Source organism: Nelusetta ayraudi, unplaced genomic scaffold (genome assembly GCF_046127955.1).
Source record: "Nelusetta ayraudi isolate G7.1 ecotype Tasmania unplaced genomic scaffold, CSIRO-AGI_Nayr_v1 ptg000089l, whole genome shotgun sequence".
NCBI classification, from domain to species: domain Eukaryota; kingdom Metazoa; phylum Chordata; class Actinopteri; order Tetraodontiformes; family Monacanthidae; genus Nelusetta; species Nelusetta ayraudi.
Window position 1 is genome coordinate 2,644,913 of NW_027466139.1, and position 20,425 is coordinate 2,665,337.

Genomic DNA, 20,425 nt, shown 5'->3' on the forward strand with positions numbered 1-20,425 from the left:
TTGAAAAGCCTAAGCGGAAGTGTTGCTGTCTCATTGCGTGTCTTGACGTCCCCCAGGTTGAGTTGGGGGGGGGGGGGGGGTGGTGAATTAATCCAGGAGGACCATGGAGGCGACCACCGGCTCCGGAGCCGATCGGGTCGTTTGAGTCTCCTTCCCTCTGCAAAGTTTCGGAACAACTTCTCAGCAACCTCGAGAAGGGAGTACGATGATTACGTCCTTTACTCATCCAGCAACTTTGCGGCGCCGCGGAATTTTCTTGGGGAACGCGAAATAACGCAGAACTGTTGGAGGTGAGTCAGTCAGCGAGTTGCCGATGGATCGGACGATCCTTTTGTGTTGCCGTTCTCGAACTCCGACCTCCTTCAGAAGGTCTCCAGAGTCTTTCTCGGGACGAAAGTCGCGGACGCAACTGGTCGCCATCGTTGCACAATGCGCACTCCTCAGCGCCGTCCTCCATTTATTATTTTAGAAATGTGATCGGTGCGGTGAGCCAGAAATCTCTCGCGTGGGGAGTTGATGTGGATCGCGGATCTTCTTCACCTGTTGCGGGTTGTCTGTCTGCCCGTCCGTCTGTATGTTTGCACAGAAACGAGCGATTTTGCGTCCAACTTGTGCTTGTGCGTAAAAGCGCGTTTCACGCCAGAATTCCTGGCCTTGAAACGCACCTCGTCAAACGAATTAAACACACCAGTCAGTGCTGCAAAGCAAATAAACGCAGCTTAAAGAGACAATGGGAGGTATTTATGATCTGAAAGTTGTTGTTTTTTTGTAATAAAACCATAATTACAACACTAACACTGCGGATCAGATGATGGTTTCTCGTGTGGAGGCTAACTTCTGCACATCGATAAAGAAAAAGATGTTGGGGCACTTTGTGACTTTTCCTGTCTGGGCCAGGAGATATCGCGGCAGGAAGGAAGTTGGTGTGGTTGGTCTTCAGCGGGACCTGGTCAGCAGGCATCGTCCACCATCCTGAGTCGTCCCACAGCAGAAGCTGCAGCTGCTCTAACAATCATCGAACAATCATTTAAGAAAAACAAAACAAAAACAAATATCTCACCCACAACCCAAAAATGATTGACCTGAACTATTTTGTTATAGGAACACCTTGCCAGTCCATTGCTGCAGCCACAAACCTCCTTATTGGAGGGGTAACAGCTAGATTACCCAGAATACACTGCACCAAATGCCTCACCGTCGTTCCTGTTGAAATGAATCTGCTGTCGTAACCGTGTAACAAGTCCCCAAAGATCCCGATACGACAACCTGAGCTGTCAGGTGACCTCTGGCAATGTCTCTTCTTTGTTTTTTTCCCCCGTGCTGACCCTCCACCCTGCACGCCGCTGCCTCCCTCTCCCAGGCTGCTGTGCTGTGTGTCGTTTGCATGGTCATGAGGCTGCTGTTTGGAGGTGCCTTCAAGGCATTTTCCTGGTGTTTCTCAGGATTGTAGCTTTGCCTGCAGCCTCTCGCATCACTTCATCCATCCTACTCCTCAAAGCAGGAAAAAAAACAGGCGAGGACTGTTTTGTGTGTGTGTGTGGGTTTTTTCACGTTCGGTACCGGCTGAATCCGTGGTTTTCCAATCTCCTCGGTAAAATCTGCTAATGTGCTTATAGCGCGGCGCTGCCAGGACCCGGGTCAGACTTGACGTCAACTGCCTCAGACCTGAGTCACAGGTCAGGAATTTCCAGTGGCAGTCAAGAATGCTGAAAACTGGAGCCGCAGACTCTTCTTCTGATGGTCTGCAGAGAGATGCTAATGAAGCTGTGAGCTTGAATTAAGTCCATAAATGCTGTAAATGCATCCAGACTGTGAACATCAGTGAGTGTCAGTCTCAGTCCTAGCAGTGGCGTAGAACCCAGATTCTCATCATCACCAGCGCTGACGATGTCCATGTTGTCCGTACAGTGATCACGATTGGGGGAAAAAAACATTTCTTCCAACTGACCCGTAAGAATATTGAGTTCATCTCCTGATCCTCCTGATGGTCCAGGGGGATCAGCTCAGCTGCTGCTGTGATTGGGTCAGGGTATCGACCTTGAAGTGACCCTGACCACCACTCGCACTATCTGCAGCTGCGTTCCCATTACCTCTGGAATTGCACAAAACCTCAATATCGTAATGGAAACGCAACTAGTGAGGCTCTGGAAGTGCAGCCAGAATAAGACCTCCTACAGTGTTCTGAGCTGTGATTGGACGGGCCGAGGGGACCTTTAAAAGTGACCTTAAAAGAGTGATAACGCCCTCTGTGGCGGCACCGCCGGAGCTTCTGATTGGGAGGGTTGCCAGCACCTGCAGTCGATTGCGCTAACTGCTCCCGACAAACCTGTCCGGACTCGCTGAGACACGGCCGGTGTTCACCTGAAAACATTGGCTGATCCTATTAGATCAACAGGCCGCCATCATCTCCCAGACCAGCGTTTAATGGAAGAGTAACACGAGGAGCTTGGAAAGTTAGCGGCCTTCAAACTTTTCTTCTCCCTAGCTGCGTTTCCATGACCCCTAGAATTGCGCAAAACCTAAAGATTGCAATAAAAAACTGGTCATGGAAACATCTAAACTTTGAAAAACCTCTCAAATATGGCTAAAAGGTTTTGACGCTCTCATGAGGTGGTGTTTCAGACGTATCGATATATCGCAAAAGTGTCATTGAAAACACTTTTCGGAGTTCTGCTGACCTTCAGAACAAGGTCAACAAAAAGGGGCCAGCAGATCGTGACCTCCACAGAACGTCCTGCCGACCATAAACATCTCTTAGCGAGGCCTCCGTCATTACAGTGTGTTTGATTGTTGTCTCCCGTTTCCTCCTGCAGACGCAGACACACACACACACACACACACGCAACATGTCTAGCCCTGGCTCCAGTCAGCCCTGGAAGCGGGAGAGGAGGAGCAGCTTCTTCAAGGTAGGACAATAATCATAGCTCTGTGGTGGAAAGGGAGGAGGAAGAGGTGTGCGAGGGAGTGATGGGTCCAGAGTGGTCCGGGAGAAGATTAAAGAGGAGGAGGAGAAGAGGCGTAGCTGCCTGCTGCTGCTCCTGCTGCTGGCGGGCTTTCGAGGGAACTGAACCCTCAGCCTCACCTGCGGGAGAGTCTTCAGAGAGCAGTGAGGATGGTAGAGTAGCAGGACAGGAGAGGAGAGGGAGGGGCAGTCTGACTTCAGATCTTTATCCTTTAACTGATCCGAGATGCTGACAACAAGTTACAAGAAGCCTTGTTCATAAATGCAGGACTCCGGTGGAGTCCAATTTCCCAGAAGGAAATGAGGAAGTGCATCTCTTTTTCAGAAGGGGACGAGGCCGCAGACCTCTCATCAAGTGAGTCAGAGGTTGTGATTTCTTTTGAAACAGCTGCAGAAATTACTTTCCTGACGCGATGTCGTCCGTGAAAGTTGCCCAATCGGAGCGGCGCATCTACTGTAGGTCCACAGAGCTGGAAACGAAACCCATGGCGCTAGTTGCTAGTCGCTAGCCGCTTGCGCAGATTAGATCTGTCTTTTTTTGTAGGAGTTGAGGAAAGATTGTCGATAAATATTTGTTAAGTGGATAATTTCTTTAGTTTTTCTTTGGTTAACCTGTTTTTTTTTTTTTTTAACAACGGATACATCAATATCAATTATTAAACCAGTTGTCTATCGACGTGTCATAGTTTGTTTTCATGCCTTGAATCTCCAAAAACTGGCAAAAAAAAGGCATCTATAGTATCAAACTCAGTCCAAACACAGTAGTTTCCTCTCTTCAGTAACTCCAGAAAGTGAGTGGTAAGTCGTTTCAGGCACAAACGCACAAAAACTAGGAATTTCCTCTTTTGCAGAACAGAAACAAAGTCAGCAGAACTTCTTTGTGGTCTTTGGGGTAATTTTTTGGCTTCATTTTATTTATTTTTTTGTTGCGTTTCCCCGTCAGCTGATCGACTCATTCGCCGTGGAGATCGGCACGCTGAAGAAGGAGATGGTGAGGAAGCTCGAGCCTCCTGCAGCGAGAGAGCACGACGACACGCACCCTCCGTTTGGGTGAGTTGTTGTTTTTAATCGCTTGTGCAACGGTGCAGTTCCTCCTGGATCCCAGCAGGGGGCGGCCTTAGGATGCCTGGATGCTTCTCAGGTCATGCTTGCCAGTGACCAGGAGGAAGTTGCCTCCAGTTGCCAGTAAGAATGTGACGTCCTCAGGTGGTGTCAGGTGGGGTTCTTCTGAGCATGCTCAGTAGGCCTCTGTTGGAATGCAGTTGCATCATTCCTCTTCTGAGATGCAGAATTTCTATTTCTATTCAGTCGCCACACATTTGGCAACTGGATGCTCAGTGTGCTAGTGGTTGTTGCGTGAAACCGTCGCTGCGGTGTGAATTGCACAAAGTAAACACAGCTAATGCTGGCAGGACGCAGTGTCGAAACATAGCACTAACCATTCTATTCTATTTCTAATCTCCGTCGACTGTGACGTAAGTGGAAAAGTTGCTGCCTCGGAATCGTGTCACAGCGGTTGAGAAAACAATGAGTCGTCTTTGTTGGTGCCCTCCGAACGTTCCCAAGCTTGTTGGAGAGAAGATGAGATGGTTTATCATCACCGCTCAGATGTTCCCCTGTCGCTCTGTCGTCTGCTGCAGGCTCGGCGAGGAGGTGGGCGGGCTCTTCCTGCAGGCGGGGCCCCCCGCCGGCATGACGGCGGCGCCGGCCGGAGTCAGGGACTCGGGCTACGACTCGCTCCGCCGGCGCCTCAGCATCCTGGACCGGCTGATGCAGACGCACGGCGCGTGGCTGCAGCTGGGCCTCAGCCACCAGGAGGCGACGCACCTCCTGCAGAGCCAACCCACCGGGGTGAGGAGAACCGGCTGGAACCAGCTTCACAAAAACTGTGTCATGGCGGGGTTTGATCAAAAGAAATAAACCTCTGGGTTACTTTACTCACTCGCTCTGGCCCTTTCAGAATAAAAGCCCCTGTGAAACAGGTGGTTTTATACTACAGGGACATTGATTGGCTGATGTGCTTTACATAGATTCCAGGGGCTTTTGGGTAAAAATAAAATATATATATATAAATATATATCTATCTATATCTATATCTATGTATAAAATGTTGTATTTTTATACATAAAAAGTTATAGGTGCGTCTGGTAGTGTATATATAGAGAGATTTAGAGTGAACTGATTTTACTGTAACTGCAGAAGCAACTTAAGTTATTACAAAAAAAACCTGCATTCATGCTTTAACCAAAACAATTTTAGTGTGATGACGCGCTGAGAGCGAGATCAGAAAACATTTTTTCACAGAGATGTGAGTCAAACTCATCTGCTGCCCTCTCGTCCTGCAGACGTTCGTGGTGAGGAGGTCGGCCACTCTGCAGAGGAAGGTCATCTCCGTCCGCATGGAGCAGAACTCCAGCCAGGCCGTGCGAGACTTCCCGGTCAGGGAGAGCCAGTATGGTGAGTTCAGGGTTCCCGCCACCTCCTGGCGCTGCTTCCTGGGTGACCTAATTGTAGGTTGTGCAGAGGAGAGGGGAGGGGGGCGGGGTGGGGGGGGGAAACAACCTTTGGCTCTGACTTACAGCTGCAATTCTGTCCAGCATTAGTGAGCGAATGTTTTTAATTCCCCTCACGTTCACTCTGACCCGGTGACATCAGGCCTGATTTGATTTCCAACCTCCAGATTTCTCTCATAAAATACATAAAATACTCATTCAATCGTCTCATCCCCAACTCGATGAAGCATTAGTGCAAAAAAAAAAAAGTATTTCAAAGCCAAGTTTCTGCTCATTTGGAGCTTGGAAGTTCAGCAGTGTGAGATGTGAGTTCAGTGACCTCCGGGGGCGGGGGGCTTATGGAATGACAGTCACTATCACTCTGTGTGTGATGTCATCAAGGTTGTCAGCTTTAAAGCCAAAAAACCCACCCGCATTACTTCGGCGGAACTTCCCCCTTGTCTTTGTCCGATTTTTTAAAAGTGGGAATTTACCTGAAGCTGCAGCCAATCAGGTTGCTCCTCCCAACTCTCCCCCCCCCCCCTTGCTGTCTTGCCTGCGAGCGCCAGAGCTCGTCTCTGCTGGCGCCCGACCGGAATTTCCAAATACTTGCGCTGTGTGAAGCGTTGTGCAGCAGCGGGCTGCCTTCTCCCCGTCCGCTTTCACACGCATCAGTGCTAAAAGATGTGAAGGGACGATTGAGTGATGAGAGAAGGAAAAACCCCAGAGAGAGGGAGCTCACCAGTTCCCCAGGAAACCACTGGGGGCAGCACATTCTCGTGGACTTGATCTGTTTTGATTGATTTCCCGACATGGCCACGCCCACTAGGCCCAAATCCGTCTTCATTGCCGCTTCCGATCACTTTATCAGCCTGTCGGCCGGGTGTGTAATGCCGGTTATTATTTGATTTTTTTCCATATCGTAGTGAGTCATCGGTTTGTCGAGGATCTTGGTCGCGTGATTTATTCTGATTGTTTTATGGTTTCCTGTCGTCCTGCAGCCTTCTCATTGGACGGCTCGGGCCTCAGCTTCGCCGACCTCTTCCGCCTGGTGGCCTTCTGCTGCATCAGCAGGTGAGGGCGCTGCAACTCCCGCCACGTGCACACACAAATATATATATTTTTTTATTTTTTATGACCAACCACCTACAAGCTATGAAGTCACCTATGTAGGAGTTTCCACTTTTGACCTTGATCCAAAATCAGGAACTGACAAATCCGATTTGGAAGGACGGAAGTCCCGGAGAGTAATGATGATGACATGACCTCAGCCTCACTGAGGTGATGTCATCATCATTACTCTCCTACTCCGGAGGTCACTGAACTCACATCTCACACTGTTTGTACCAGGATGTGTTCCTGTGTGAAGTCCTTGACCTGTACAGTCGTCCTCAGCGGTTGTTGCGGCTGAAAAAAACATCTGACATCTGAGTTGAAAATAAAGATGATGATGATAAAATGATGATAAAATGATGATAAAATGACAAAAATGATAAGTCAGTGTTTTTGCTGATCTCTTCCTTGGTCCAGCTGTGTGTTTTGCCAGTGGAGGTTTGCCTCAGATCTTCCATGGGCCACATTCCATGTTGTTGAAGGTGCCATAACACCAGCACCACTGCAGGCTTGCTGCTGAAACATCTCATTAACTTTGTGTTACTTCCTGTTTTGGATCCTTTTCCGGCTCAGTCTCAACTTCAAGGTGTTTTCTTGGGAAAAAAAAAAAAGCTCCTGATTTGAAAGGTTTTCTTGTAATTTTCCTTCTTGGCAGCGTCTGAAAACTTTTGCCTGCAGCGTTTGTTTTCCTTTTCACCCTCTGCTGCTTTTCATCCTGTTTTTTCCTCGCTGAAGCTGCTGGAAACTGAATTAGAGCTCCTTGTTAAAAAAGTTGCAGCGTGAGTGAGAAGACCTCCTCCTCCTCCTCCTGCTCCTCCTGCTCCTCCTGCTGGAGCCACGCTCCTCTTTTTCCACACAGAACAACACTGACTCACTCTTTTAAGCCCGGCCCACTTTCACTGCTCCCTCTCTCTCTCCCAGTCTTTTTTCCCCTCTTTTTCACCCACAACCCTTCTTCTCTCCACTCAGGGACGTGCTGCCCTTCACTCTCAAGCTTCCCCAGGCCATCGCTGCAGCCAGGACCTCCGCTGACCTGGACCACATTGGAAAACAGGGATCAGGTTGGTTCTTCCTATTCTTCTTCTTTTTTCATTTCGCCGACACGCTTGTTGTTGTTGTTGTTGAAGAGACAAAAGGACAGAAAAACCTCAGTGGGCGGAGCTCTGGTGGGCTCGCTGCAGCTTTGTTGACCAGAAGAAACAGCTGCACCGAGTTTCAAACTGTCCCGGCAGTGTTTAGAACCACCCGTGGTTCTTCTGCAACGGGGTTCAGGAGTGCTTTCTCTCTTGCATCCATCCACCATCTGTTGTGTGTGAGACTGTTAGAAAAAAACTACTCACCGCCAGGGTTGGCTGGAACCGCAGGGCCAACCTGGCCTGGGCCCAGGTCCAGGTCCTGGCCAGGGTCCAAGTCCTGGTCTAGGTCCATGTGCTGGATCTGGTCCTGGTCCAGCTTCCCAGCTGTGAAAGAACTGGGCCAAAGAAAGAGCTGAAAGAAGCAGATGTGGTTTTCTTTGTTTTGTGTTTTGTGGAGGGAACAGTTTTGGTCCATGATGACACATCTGATGACTTGGAGCTCTTTGTGCCCTCCCGGATGGGTTTTTTTCCCTAGTTTTTTTGTTGTACTCTTCCTTTTCATTGGCGGCAGAGTTTCTGTTTGCTCAGGTGACACCGCAGCAGTCGGCCGGTTGTGTTGCTGTGAATTGATCATCACAAAAGGCAGCGACAGTGACGTGCATGAAGAGAAAAGACTCTCTGTTGATCGTGACATGGTGGCGGCGACGACGGTGTCGGGTTCCCTGTGTGTGTGTGTGTGTGCGTGTGTGTGTGTGTGTCTGCACCTGTAACCCCGACGAAAGAGACTCGTTTGTCTTTTGTGCTGACCTTTAAACTCGTCAGTCAAGTTGACAGCTGGACTATGGAGACAAAGTGTGTGAACATCTGGTTTAGAGGTTCAGTGGTTGTCTTCTGTAGGGTTCCTGGTTAGAACCAGTGGTGATTCCTGGAGTCCCTGGTCCCCCTGGAACCGTCCTTGGAGTCGGAGAGTGGGTTGCGTGTGTGTGTTTGACACCACAGCAGACATCTTGACAACCATCCCACGGTCGAAACCACTTTCTTCTTCCTTTGCTTGTCAGGTTGAATAAGATGTTTGAATAATTATACTTGTCAAACAACACATTTATCAAATGACCCAAATATTTGTTTCTGTCGGTGTGAGCATGAGCAGCAGGAAATGGAAATATTCCCAGCAGGCCATTCGAGGCTAAGCGCACTCGGCCGCATTCCTCCTTTTCTGCTGCGCTTGCATCTACCTGCCTGTGTCGACACGCCTCCAGTTCCAGGTTAACTGAGTCATGGAATCATTACCTGGAATAAGAACAGAAAAAACTTTGTTATTATAGCTGTAGGACACTTGGTCAGAGCAATAATATTTGAAGAAGGGCTGTCAGCATTAACACGCTAATGTTTTTAATCTCATTATCATCACAAGCCTTTTGTCTCTTCTGTTCACCCGTAGTCAGCTCCTCGAGCTATGGCCTTAGTGCTATGTTTCGACACTGCGTCCTGCCAGCATTAGCTGTGTTTACTTTGTGCAATTCACACCGCAGCGACGGTTTCACTCAACAACCACCAGCACACTGAGCATCCAGTTGCCAAATGTGTGGCGACTGAATGCTCTGGACCCGTCACAGAACCTTACCACTGCAGGGAACAGTTGTTCACGCATACAGGAGCCTTATGGTGTCTAGGTGCACTGTTTAGAAAGAAATAATATTGCAATAGATCCTATATTTGTGTTCATTTACTTCCCAGTTAAGACTTTCTGGTAAGAATGGTTTGACATTAATATGGACTTAAAAAAGGACTTTAAATGCAAAAAAAAAAAACATTTAAACAAGCAAATCACAGCGTGATTAATTGCGATTAAGAAATTAATCTCGAGGGGAAAAAAAGTTTGACAAATGTAATTTAAGTTGGGCTAAAGCTTAGCGACAGGCAGCCATGCTTTATTATTTATAAATTACACTTACATTCTATTCAAATTGTGATTTTAATCCAATTCAGTTCTCTGTATCAAATGAGAATGTTTGGAAGACACTTTACACATGGAGCAGGTCTGAACCAGTGGCTCTCACCACTGAGGCCACAGTCATTGGATCTGAAAGGTTGGAGCTCGTGAGTTGGGACCAGAGGAGAAAAGGTCACAGTTGAAAGCTTGAAAATATGACGGCGACACAAAGGGCCGAGGAATCAACAAGAAGCTCACAAGTATGAAAAACAGACCTGGCTGGTTCCTGGAAGGCGGGGGAGGGGCGGGATTTCTGTGGTTGAGGCCCCGCCCCCCTCTACGCTGAGTGAGAGTGAGTCATAGCGGTGGTGGAGGGCGAGCGAGACGCAGAAGCCAGTTGGCAGCGAGTTGTGCAGACACAGCAGTGTTGTGTGTGTGTGTGTGTGTGTGTGTGTGAGACGAGCAAACAGGAGAGTGAGAGAGCAGCAGCAGCAGCAGCAGCAGCAGCAGCAAGAGGATCTCAGGATCTCGGTGAGTGTCTGGTCCTGGTTCTCCTCACTGAGGCCATGGAGACGTCATCTGATCGGTGCTGGTGAGCAGGGTGAGGGTCAGAAGGTGGAGGAGAAGGAGGCTGGGGTCTCTGGGTGGAGCTGCTTCAACATGCGGAAGACAGAAACTCAGATGGACGAGGTCAACATTGGTCTGCAGTGTGATACTAACAGAGAGAGCTGGTGTGTGTGTCTGTGTGTGTGTGTGTGTGTGTTCACTACCAAGACTCTCTGTGGTTTACTCCTACTCCCCACTTGAGGAGTATTAAGCAGGAGCTATGAAGAAGTATGAAGGTGTGATGGTGGAGATTTTATCCAAACTATTATTTTCTACCCGGGCCGGCGTCGCTATCATTCTCATCAGTGTGTTATGAGTTTTACTCACTGATCAAACACTGCGCTGGTCTGCAGCCAAGAGCCAAAGCCAGACTGGCACCTTGATCCAGAATAACAACCTCAGTGAGTCACTGTTGGCCAGGAGAGTCGCTGAGTGAGCAAGTGGGTGAACTTTGGCAGGTTGGTGATAGAAGGAAGGACCGCAGAGATAAGACACACCTTACACACCTCCTGCTCATAGGCAGTGTGTGTGTGTGTGTGTGTGTGTGTGTGTGTGTGTGTGTGTGTGAGAGCGGGATTCAAGTCCTGGCTGAGAGACTGAAAACTGTTTTGTCCTGAATGCATGCAGACAATTTTAAGTGGCACTGATTAAATGTTGGGCCAAACGTTTGGCCATTCACAGCAGAGCTGAGTTGGAATTGCAGGCGGCGACTTAAGATAATAACATGGTGCGCCTGAGCCGTGAAACACCAGCAGCTCCGCAGCACAGCAGGAAAAACGAAAAAAAGTTCACTCCGAGCTGAATGTGTCATTTCCTTGGACAGGAAGCCACTGAAGCTCTGGTTGCTGACGGGTGGAAACTGCATCACAGCCTTCATGTCTCTGCTTCTGTCTCCTTCCAGGCTTCTGGAACCAGAGCCAAGCTCCGGTCCGGTCTGAGGGTGCCGGTGCTGCTGAAGCTCTGCCCCCTCCTGCACAGGAACCCGAGGAGAGCGAGGACCTCCGGCCGGGACGCTGCTGGCTGAAGGTCCGCAGCCCCTCCCAGCTGGACTGCTGCAGCTCCAACGGCGCCCTCTGCTTCATCAACCCGCTCTTCCTGAAGGTGCATTCAGGCGCTGCTGCTCCAGGTTCTCGCCTGCGGGGGGAGACCTCCTGCAGTTCGGAGTCCAGCCAGCAGGGGGACGACAGCGGCGAAACCAGCAGCAGCAGCAGGAGCCAGAAACCGGGTGGAGCAGAAACTAGTCCTCGCCCGACCCGCCCGCCCCGCCCACCCCCACCCCGCTTCGGAGCCCGACCCCCCGCGACCCCCCCAGCCACCCCCCCCCAGCGGAGCAGCATGCCGGAGAAGATCCCCTGGGTGAGGACCCGCCTTGGCTCCTCCCCCATCTCCATCCCCCTCCCCTCCCTGCCTGCCATCTCCCTGCCCTCCCTCTCCTGCTCGCCGCGGCGCTCCAGGACGGTGCCGCCGCCGGCGTGCAGCCAGGACGACGCCCAGTGTCACCTGGCGCTGCAGGACAACACCATCCAGCAGGCCCTCCTCCGGGCCAAGCTGCACCAGAGGCACGCCTCCCAAGGCTCCGACCCCGACCCCGAGCCAGCGCAGGCATCCTCGCCTTGCAGCAACGGCGGCCCGCCGCCACCGGACGCTTCAGGCCAAAAAGGGGGCGTGGCCACGGAAGCAGAGGACGACCAGGACGGTGTCAGCGGTGGTCAGAGGCTGAGCGACATGAGCTTCTCCACCGGCTCCTCAGACTCACTGGACTTCTCCCAGAACTCCACCTTCTTCCTGCCGCCGCTGTATGACCCCAGCCTGCCCACCGAGGCCGACCTGGACCTGCACCTGCCAGTGAGCCGCCCCTACAGCAGCATGGAGGAGGAGGAGGATGAAGACCAGGAGGACGAAGACCAGGAGGATGAAGATCAGGACTACGGAGTGAGCCTGGACAGCGATCAGGACCAGGACCAGGACGTAACCATGGTGCCGCCGGGCCACCGCCACCGCCGCCGCCGCCGCTCCAGCGCCGCCCTGGTGCTGCCAGTGGCGCTGCAGCGGCACATCCGCAAGATGAGCGGCGTCTTCCACACGCTGCTGACGCCCGAGAAGCGGGCGGTGCGCCGGGTGTTGGAGCTCTCCCGGAACCGGGCCACCTACTTCGGCTGCCTGGTGCAGGACTACCTGGCCTACATGGGCGAGGGCGGTGGTGCCGCCCTGCTGGGCTTCGCCTCGGGGCCGGAGCTGCTGCAGACGCTGCGGCAGTTCATCACGCAGATGAAGAGCTACCTGAAGCAGAGCTCGGAGCTGCAGCCGCCCATCGTCAGCCTCATCCCCGAGGACCAGATCGGTGAGTCTCACCCCCCCCCACACACACACACACCCTCCCTCCTCCTCCCTCTTCTGAACGCCATGTGTGACCTTCGGCTCAACTCTGTCGAGGCTGGCGTGACTACATGATGCATCCCTTTTTTTAAAAAAAAAAAAAAAAAGAAAAAGGAAAAGATTGATGTCACGTTTGGCCGACGCCGCGGTTTCACTTCGACTTTTTCAGGCCAGCGAGAAGCGCACGAAGACGCTGGTCACGTGTCGTTAAGTCTCCCAGCATTCCTGGCCAAGGTCACACACACACACACACACACACACACACACACACACACACACAGTCATAAAGTCAGGAGAAACTCCAGCAGGATGGTTCCTGGTAACAGTTGGAACTAAACGTCCCTTTGGCCTGATAGTGGTTCTTATTTCTTATCTTAATTCCCTGTAATGCTGTTTATGGCTGGGACACACACACACACACACACACACACACACACACACACACACACACACACACACACACACACACACACACACACACACACACACCTGCCGGAAGGGCAGCGTGAATCTTAGCAAGGCTGTGTGTGTGTGTGTGTGTGTGTGTGACTGGGTGTAAACAAACATGGAGCACAAAGAGGCCCTCTGTCCGGGGACCAAGGGTCCTCAGTGGGGGGAGGGTGGGGTAGAGTGATGGCTGGGGAGGGTGGGGGTTGGGGGGCTGGGCGGAGGGCCGGCAAACCGGTTTCTGTCAGCCAAATTCAAATGCATCATCACTGGCACCGTGTTTAATGAGCATGTGACGCCATTTTGTTGAAGCAAGTCTTTCAATAGATGTTGGGGGAGGGGTTGGAGGGTTGGAGGGTGGAGGAGGCCACAACTTCATTCATGTTCCCCCCAATACCATGAGAAATGCTGGTTGTTTTATGTGTGACTCATTTGAGCTGGATCATTGTGTTGTTTGAAATGCATCGGAAGAATCGCGTGACTCAGAAGTGATTTGGTCCAAAAAACATGATTCACCGCATTGCCACTTCATCACATTGTCTAGTAAAGAAAGAAAATATCAAAAATACGAGGGCCGCGAACCGGCAGCTTAGGCGGCAGTTCCAGGAACGTCCTGCAGGGGGAGTAGTGAGGGACATTTTCTGAATGAAGACCAGTGTTGCCCAGTAGCAGCAGTTGCACAATACTTTGTTGTTGTGGCAGCTACTGTGTCTCGTCCGTCCGTCCCGTCTCACTGCATCTCCAGCCAATGGCCGTCGTCCAATCAGAGCGAGGGGCTTGAGACGAGCCTCTTCCACCCCCCAATTCCCCCTCCTCCACCACCACCACCACTCTGTGTCTTGCCCTCTTTCTCTTCCAGCCCTTAGACTCATTCACTTCAGCTCCAGTGATGAGCCTCTAAATGTGGGCGTGGCCACTGGCAGCACAAGGAAGTGGAACAGTGGGCTTCCTTGTGCTCTCCTGCAACCCGAACCCCTCGCCAGACGAGTCGCGGGTTGAATCTAGGTCACCAGGATGCGACCAAAACACTGAAGGAATCACAACCAGACACACACCAAAAACTGAAATCACAATCCAGCCAATCAAACACTTCTGGTAAAACGCCAAAGTCTTGATGCCTCATTGGCAACAAAGAATCATCGGGGCTGAATGAATCGTTCTGCCAAAAATGAATCCTGAATCAGTTGAGTCTGATCTTGACATCTCTGCTGTCTGGGAAACCTGATCAGGAAACACTCGACAACACATTCAACAAACAACTTGCGTAATGACCATCAGGCAGTGCAAGGGGGACTTCCAAGACCAGCTAAGCTAAGCTAGGCTAAGCTAAACCGAGCCATTGGCTTCGTCTTTCATGCAACACGTGGCTTTTAAGCCTTTTGTGCGACTCGTCGTTGGCTCATTGACACGATCGAAGGGTCTTTTTTAAGACTCATCCTGCAGCAGGAAGTGACCCGTCAGCACCACCTTCAGATTACAAGCGGCTATTTTTCACCTTCAAGGACACGCATTGTGTCGCTGCTCGATTTTTAAAGCATGAAGGCCAGAAGGGGAGATAAACAGTGTCGAAGATGTCGTTTTGTCGGTCGGCCCGGCGTGTCGGAGAAGTTATTTGTCGGCAGGATGTTTATGTGCAGCGGCAAGGGGGTGTGGCCACAGGTTTGCGTTTTTGACTGATAAGACGGTCGACTCCTCGTGGCTCCGGACAAGAACAGGAACAACCCACTTGTAACCAAAGGCCGGACAGCCACTGAAGATTCTTTTTTTTTTGTTGTTGCAGTTTTGTGCAGAGCTGCAGATGCAGCAGAGAGAGAAAGAGAGAGAAAAAAACAAAACAGGAAGTGGTCGAAGGATTAAACTCTTCTTTTGAGACTCAACACTCTGAAGGCGTGAAATCCCGTCAGCGATTAAGATAAGTGCAGTCATGCCCCCCCTATCCCCCAAAAAAAGCGTCACCAGGAAGAAGATAGCATGTGAGAATGACGGAATCTTCCTTGAAGAATCGACAGAATGTCATCCCGCTTCCTTTTATTGGTTTTCTGTCATGATATTAGCCAATCACACGTTCGAGTTCCAGTTGGAGATTTTCCACTGCTGACAGTAGCAGATCTAAAAATACCCCCCTACTAAAAAAAACAACTCTTTGTCTGTCAGATTACCGTGACAGACAAGGGCTCCATTTACTGGCATTGGACGCCGTGATGGCACGGTGGAGGAACAAGGAAGTGGCAGCAGAGTTTCAGCAGGTGGAAAAAATAAATAAACACGACGACAAAACACACAAAACTTCTCCATCAGAAGCTGCGGAGAAACTCTGGAATTCTTCTGGAAGTCTCGACTTCTGCAGCAGCACAACCTCACAACCCAAGGCTGCCACACACACACACACACACACACACACACACACACACACACACACACACACACACACACACACACACACACACACACACACACACACACACACACACACCTGATTCAGCAGCTCTGCGGCCTGTGAGGCCTGTATCATGATCTCATGGGTTGTTAGTCACTCCGCACGAGCTGAGCTCGTAAAAGCTGCCATGTGTTCACACACACAGACACAGACAGACACACACACAGACACACACACAGACACACATTGCAAAACACTCTTTAAGAAGTATCCGTATGAAAGGCAACGATTCTTGACTCGTGATTCAGTCTCGGGGGAAGCGATTGAGAAAAGATTTACCCCAAAGTGTTTGTTTGTGTTTTTTGTTGTCCACATTGTTTTTCTCAGAAAACGTCTTGCAGCGTCAGTCAGAACTGAGCTTTCCTCTTCCATGAGGTTGCCACAGAAAAATGCAGTTTGGACCACAGCTGAGATTTTTATTCATGCAAGAGAAACAAAGTTGCATGAACGTCTCTGTGTCTCCTCCTCCAACCCCCTCCTCCCTCCCTCACAGACCGCGTCCTGGAGAAGGCCATGCTCAAGTGCGTGCTGAAGCCCCTGCGGGCGGTGGTGAGCGCCGCCCTGAGGGAGTTCCAGGTGCGCAGCGGCGAGTGGCAGGAAATGAAGGACAACCTGGCGCTGGCCAAGGCCCGGCAGCCGCAGGAGATGGGCGTGTCCGAGACCCCGGCGCCGCCGTCTCCCGTGGCCATCGAGAAGATCAGGCACAAGTTCCAGGCCATGGTCAAGCGCTACTCGCCCGAGAAGAAGGTGGCGCTGCTGCTGAGCGTCTGCAAGCTCATCTACGCCCTCATGGAGGACAACACAGGTGAGGGTGGTTGTTGAGATGAGACCCGTCCCTCTTTGCGCGTAGCACCGCCCTCAAACTCTTGACTTCCTGTTCCAGGACGTCCCTACGGCGCTGATGACTTCCTGCCCATGCTGACCTACGTGCTGGCCCAGTGCGACATGCCGCAGCTGGACAACGAGATCCTGTACATGATGGAGCTGCTGGACCCCACGCTGCTCCAGGGAGAAGGTGTGTAGGAGCCTGCGTGAGGAGAAGCCATCCTGGGCCAGAACCTGCTGTTGCAGATTCCATGAGCGCCACTTAGGGCCTCGCACATCACCACTTTACTGCCACCTGATTGGTTTGTCAAGTGTCCAGCAGTTTTTAATTTAATTACCTGTAGTTCACGTTATGACCTGTAGTTAAGGTTGGCAACAGGTCATCATATCACTCGAAGAATTACATTTTGTTGAAAGAATAATATCAGATGACGCAAGGGGGCCTCTTTCTAGTGGAAAATTGGAAAAGTAACGGTTAGCCTAATGTTAACAAGCTTAGAAAAACACACTGATTCAAAATGCATCAGATTGATGCTTTTAAATATGAAATATCTAAAGTTTGCTGTCTGTCTGTGTGTGTGTGTGTGCAGGTGGCTACTACCTGACCAGCGCCTACGGAGCCATGTCCCTCCTCCGACACTTCCGGGAGGACCAGGCGGCTGAAGTTCTCTCCTCCCAAACCAGGAACACCCTCCACCAGTGGCACCGCCGGCGCACCGACACCCTGCGAGCCGCTCCGTCCATCAACGACTTCCAGGTAGAATCTACCAGAGGTTCCTCGGACATCCATCTCGGCCTGCAAAAAAACCCAACTCTCCACAGCAGGAACCAACGTTCTCTCTCTGGTCTGTTCACAGAACTACCTGCGGGTGGCGCTGCAGGAGCTGGACAGCGGCTGCACGGCGAAAACCCTGAAGGTGGCGCCCTTCGCCACTGCGGAGGAGGTGTGCCAGCTGTGCGCCCTGAAGTTCAAGGTGTCGGAGCCGGAGGCCTACGGCCTCTTCCTGGTGATGGAGGACAGCAGCCAGCAGCTGGCGCCAGACACACACCCGCAGAAGATCAAGGCCGAGCTGCACAGCAGCGCCCAGGTGGACCACTTCCACTTTGTCTACCGCCGCCTGGCCGTGGGCGGGGCCTCACCGGACTCCTCCGCTCTGCCAAACCTCAACCAGCTGGCCGAGAGCCTGGTCCTGGAGCAGAGCCTGGTCCTGGAGCAGAGCCTCGGCCTGGGCCTGACCGGGAACCTGGACCAGAACCTGGTCTTGGACCAGAACTTGGGCCCTGGTCTGAGGCTCAGCCTGCCCCCGGCCCACCTGGACAACACCTTGCTGTCGGTGTGAGCAGCTCGGCGGTGTGCTGACACGGGTTTCGGAGGTTCGACCGGGTCAAACCGCCGTGTCGTGCCAGCAGTTACCAAGACCGACTTCCTCTTTTCGAGTAAACACTGGAAAATCTGTCGGACAGACGCCACAGAAAGAGGAAAAGAAGAAAGGACGGAGGAAGTGAGACAGATTTTTTTTGTTTTTCTCCTTGATTTACTTCCTCGACTCGCAGCATTGCCCCCAGATGGACACGTGTCCACCAGACGCAGGTGCTGCTGCTGCCACCCTGAGGGTGGAGCTTGGGGAACTGGAGGCGTGGCCTCAGTCACAACCTTCAAACTTCACTTTAAAACACACTATAAATTTATTGTTATTTAGAGATTATAACTGTTGGGACTCGTTACAGTTGCTGGTAAACTGTAGTTGTTGTGTTTGTTGACGTTATTGTGACATTGTAGGCGTTTGTTTCGGCGGGTGTTTAGTGACACCCAGTGGCGACTGGTGCACATAGCAGGTTGAGGCCCTCCAGTCAAAACGCTTCACTACCTTTATTAATTACATAATTATTATTATTTTTTTTAAATAAAACTAATTACACATAATCATAACAAGATGAAGAAGAAATCAAAGTTGGACGTGCCAAAAATCATATTAATATCCACAAAACGCTCCAAAATGAAATATTCAGAACTTTTTTTCATATATTTGCACCTGGATAGAACACAACTCACAAGTAGACGCCAATGTAATGAATGAAGGTTTTAATATATAAAGTCATTTTGATGTCTTTAGACTTAATGTTTTAACAATGTTTTTCTGTATGTAGTTTTTGTGTTTAGTGTTAAAAGCCAGCCAGTCTGCCAGTTTTTTTTTGTTGTCATTATTATTATTATTGTTATTATTAATAACCTATTTACAGATTATCCTGGTGATATGAAACATAACAGAAACAGTTTGACTTTTGTCGACGCGTCTTGTTGATTCAAGATTTTTTGGGGGTTTTATTCTGTTATTTAGGGAAATTGCTTCAGACGAACACAGAGACCATTTTACCTGACATCAATATTTTCTCATTTGCTGTCAGAAAAAAATACTTGAAATTGTTCTTGCAACTGCTTCAGGGGTTTAAAAAAAAATTGGAACACTCTGTTAAGGCAAAGCGTCATTTGACCAGTTTACGGACCATAATTTGTGTTGTCATGCAACAGGGGGGCGGGGGGGCGGGTGACCCTCTTTGATAAAGTATTTATGTCTGTGCGGGCAGTGATGTCGTGATGTTCCTGGCCCATTCTTCATGCGGGAGATGTCCTCCTATGATTTTATAAAGATTTTGCACCCTAATAAAAGTTTAAAACAAAACAAAACAAACTGGAGTCTGACGCAATATTTTATTTTACCACTAGAGGGAGCACACGTGCCAGCAGCCAGGGATCTGATTTTCAAGATCAAAATACCATTAGCTTTTTCCAGACACCAAAGTACATATTTTTGTTCCAGCTTTAAAGGAAAACATGTACATTTTATGAACTAATGACTTCTAGCAGGACGTTTTAGTTTGGTCTCTCTTGTTTGTGGTCATGCAACTATTTTTGTCCAAAGCGTCACACAGAAAATAGCTGACATTAAAAAAAAAAAAAAGAAAAAGAAAAAAAAGCAATGCTTCTAAAACGGGAAGTGTCAGTCACAAAACGAAAAACCTCATCAAAGTTTTCAGTTGCTCAAGCAAAATAAAGCAGAATCTGCACAGACCACGGACAACACAGCGCGTCTGTTACCGTAAGCAAAGACCAACTTTATTAATGCTCAGGTAGCAAAATGATTTTTTTTAAAATTACAATGTTGAAACATCGAAAACACAAAGTTTAAACCGTTCAGCTGGGAGGAGTTTTCTTTTTTTCTTTTTTTTTTCTAATTAATTCCTGCAGACACTCCGACCCGCCGCAGCGGCATGCAGTCATCTAGGATATCCGGTTCAAACCGGATACAGTGCCGACTAAAATCCTCGACAGAACCTCGTCCAATAGTACGCTAAGATTTCTCCATAAATAATTCAGTATACCGAGATAAGTATCTCCATGCCAGTAAACAACGGACGGAGCACACCAACACAAAGGGGAGCTAAAAGGATCTATGAAAATATATTCGACAGATATACAGACAAAAAATATATGTATGTATATATTTATATAAATACATTTACACCCACCTATGTACATACGTACCCTATATGTACATTAGTAACATCACTCATGTGAATATCACAAATTATTTAGAAATCTCTTTTCAAAGTGTGAGCGACTCGGTGTTGGTCCAGCAGCAGCAGCGTGTGATCAGTCGGAACCGGTCGCAACCGGTTGAGAGCTGGTCAGTTGGAACGAGTCGGAACCAGTTGGAAACAGTCGGAACAAACAGAAAAAAAAAAAAAAAAAAGTCGGAACAAGTCAGAATCGGGCAGAACCAGTCGGAACCGGTCAGTCCGCACGGTTCTTCTTTCTTTTTTTTTGGCATAAAGTGCTCAACATTTTCTGACAGATTACAATAGCGAGATATTAATTTGGGTTGTAAACACATGCCGATATTGTGGATATCAGCAAATTAGCATAGACTCACTCGCGGTCGTGGCTCGCTGTGGTAAAATGAAACTCTTTTGCTCCACTGATGACCAGCAGACGAAGTTAGGAATCAAACTTTTATAAAACAGTGTTGGGGAGAAATAAACCCAAAGTTGCTTCAACGCTCTGCAAAAAGAATTACTTAAGAGTTCCCAGATGACTTTGTTTGTGCTGAAAAAAAAAAGAAAAAAAAAAGGTACCTTATAAAATAGAAATCATCAACA

The 20,425-nt window shown here is 49.7% G+C and overlaps 1 protein-coding gene across 3 annotated transcripts; it reads left to right on the top strand.

Annotated features, from left to right (window-relative positions):
* Nucleotides 1-91: 91 nt before the first annotated feature.
* LOC142901550 (ras and Rab interactor 2-like) lies at nt 92-18,957 on the top strand. Of its 3 annotated transcripts, none has more exons than XM_076046109.1 (12): nt 92-290; nt 2,814-2,906; nt 3,906-4,012; nt 4,603-4,813; nt 5,308-5,419; nt 6,456-6,528; nt 7,537-7,628; nt 11,084-12,523; nt 15,936-16,247; nt 16,326-16,457; nt 16,858-17,024; nt 17,125-18,957. In XM_076046109.1, the coding sequence occupies exons 2-12, from the start codon at nt 2,847-2,849 to the stop codon at nt 17,605-17,607; spliced, it is 3,189 nt and encodes a 1,062-aa protein (XP_075902224.1). In that variant the 5' UTR covers nt 92-290; nt 2,814-2,846; the 3' UTR covers nt 17,608-18,957. The 3 variants fall into 3 exon arrangements, with proteins under 3 accessions (XP_075902224.1, XP_075902223.1, XP_075902225.1); XM_076046108.1 differs by having other exon boundaries at nt 2,820-2,906; XM_076046110.1 differs by lacking the exon at nt 2,814-2,906.
* The last annotated feature ends 1,468 nt before the right edge of the window (nt 18,958-20,425 follow it).

What these genes read in the sequence shown, in the direction of transcription:
- LOC142901550 (XM_076046109.1), top strand. Translation starts at nt 2,847, where the DNA reads ATGTCTAGCCCTGGCTCCAGTCAGCCCTGGAAGCGGGAGAGGAGGAGC. An exon ending in GGAGGAGCAGCTTCTTCAAG is followed by an intron (nt 2,907 to 3,905) that starts GTAGGACAATAA and finishes TTTCCCCGTCAG; the next exon opens with CTGATCGACTCATTCGCCGT. An exon ending in CATCCCCGAGGACCAGATCG is followed by an intron (nt 12,524 to 15,935) that starts GTGAGTCTCACC and finishes CCTCCCTCACAG; the next exon opens with ACCGCGTCCTGGAGAAGGCC.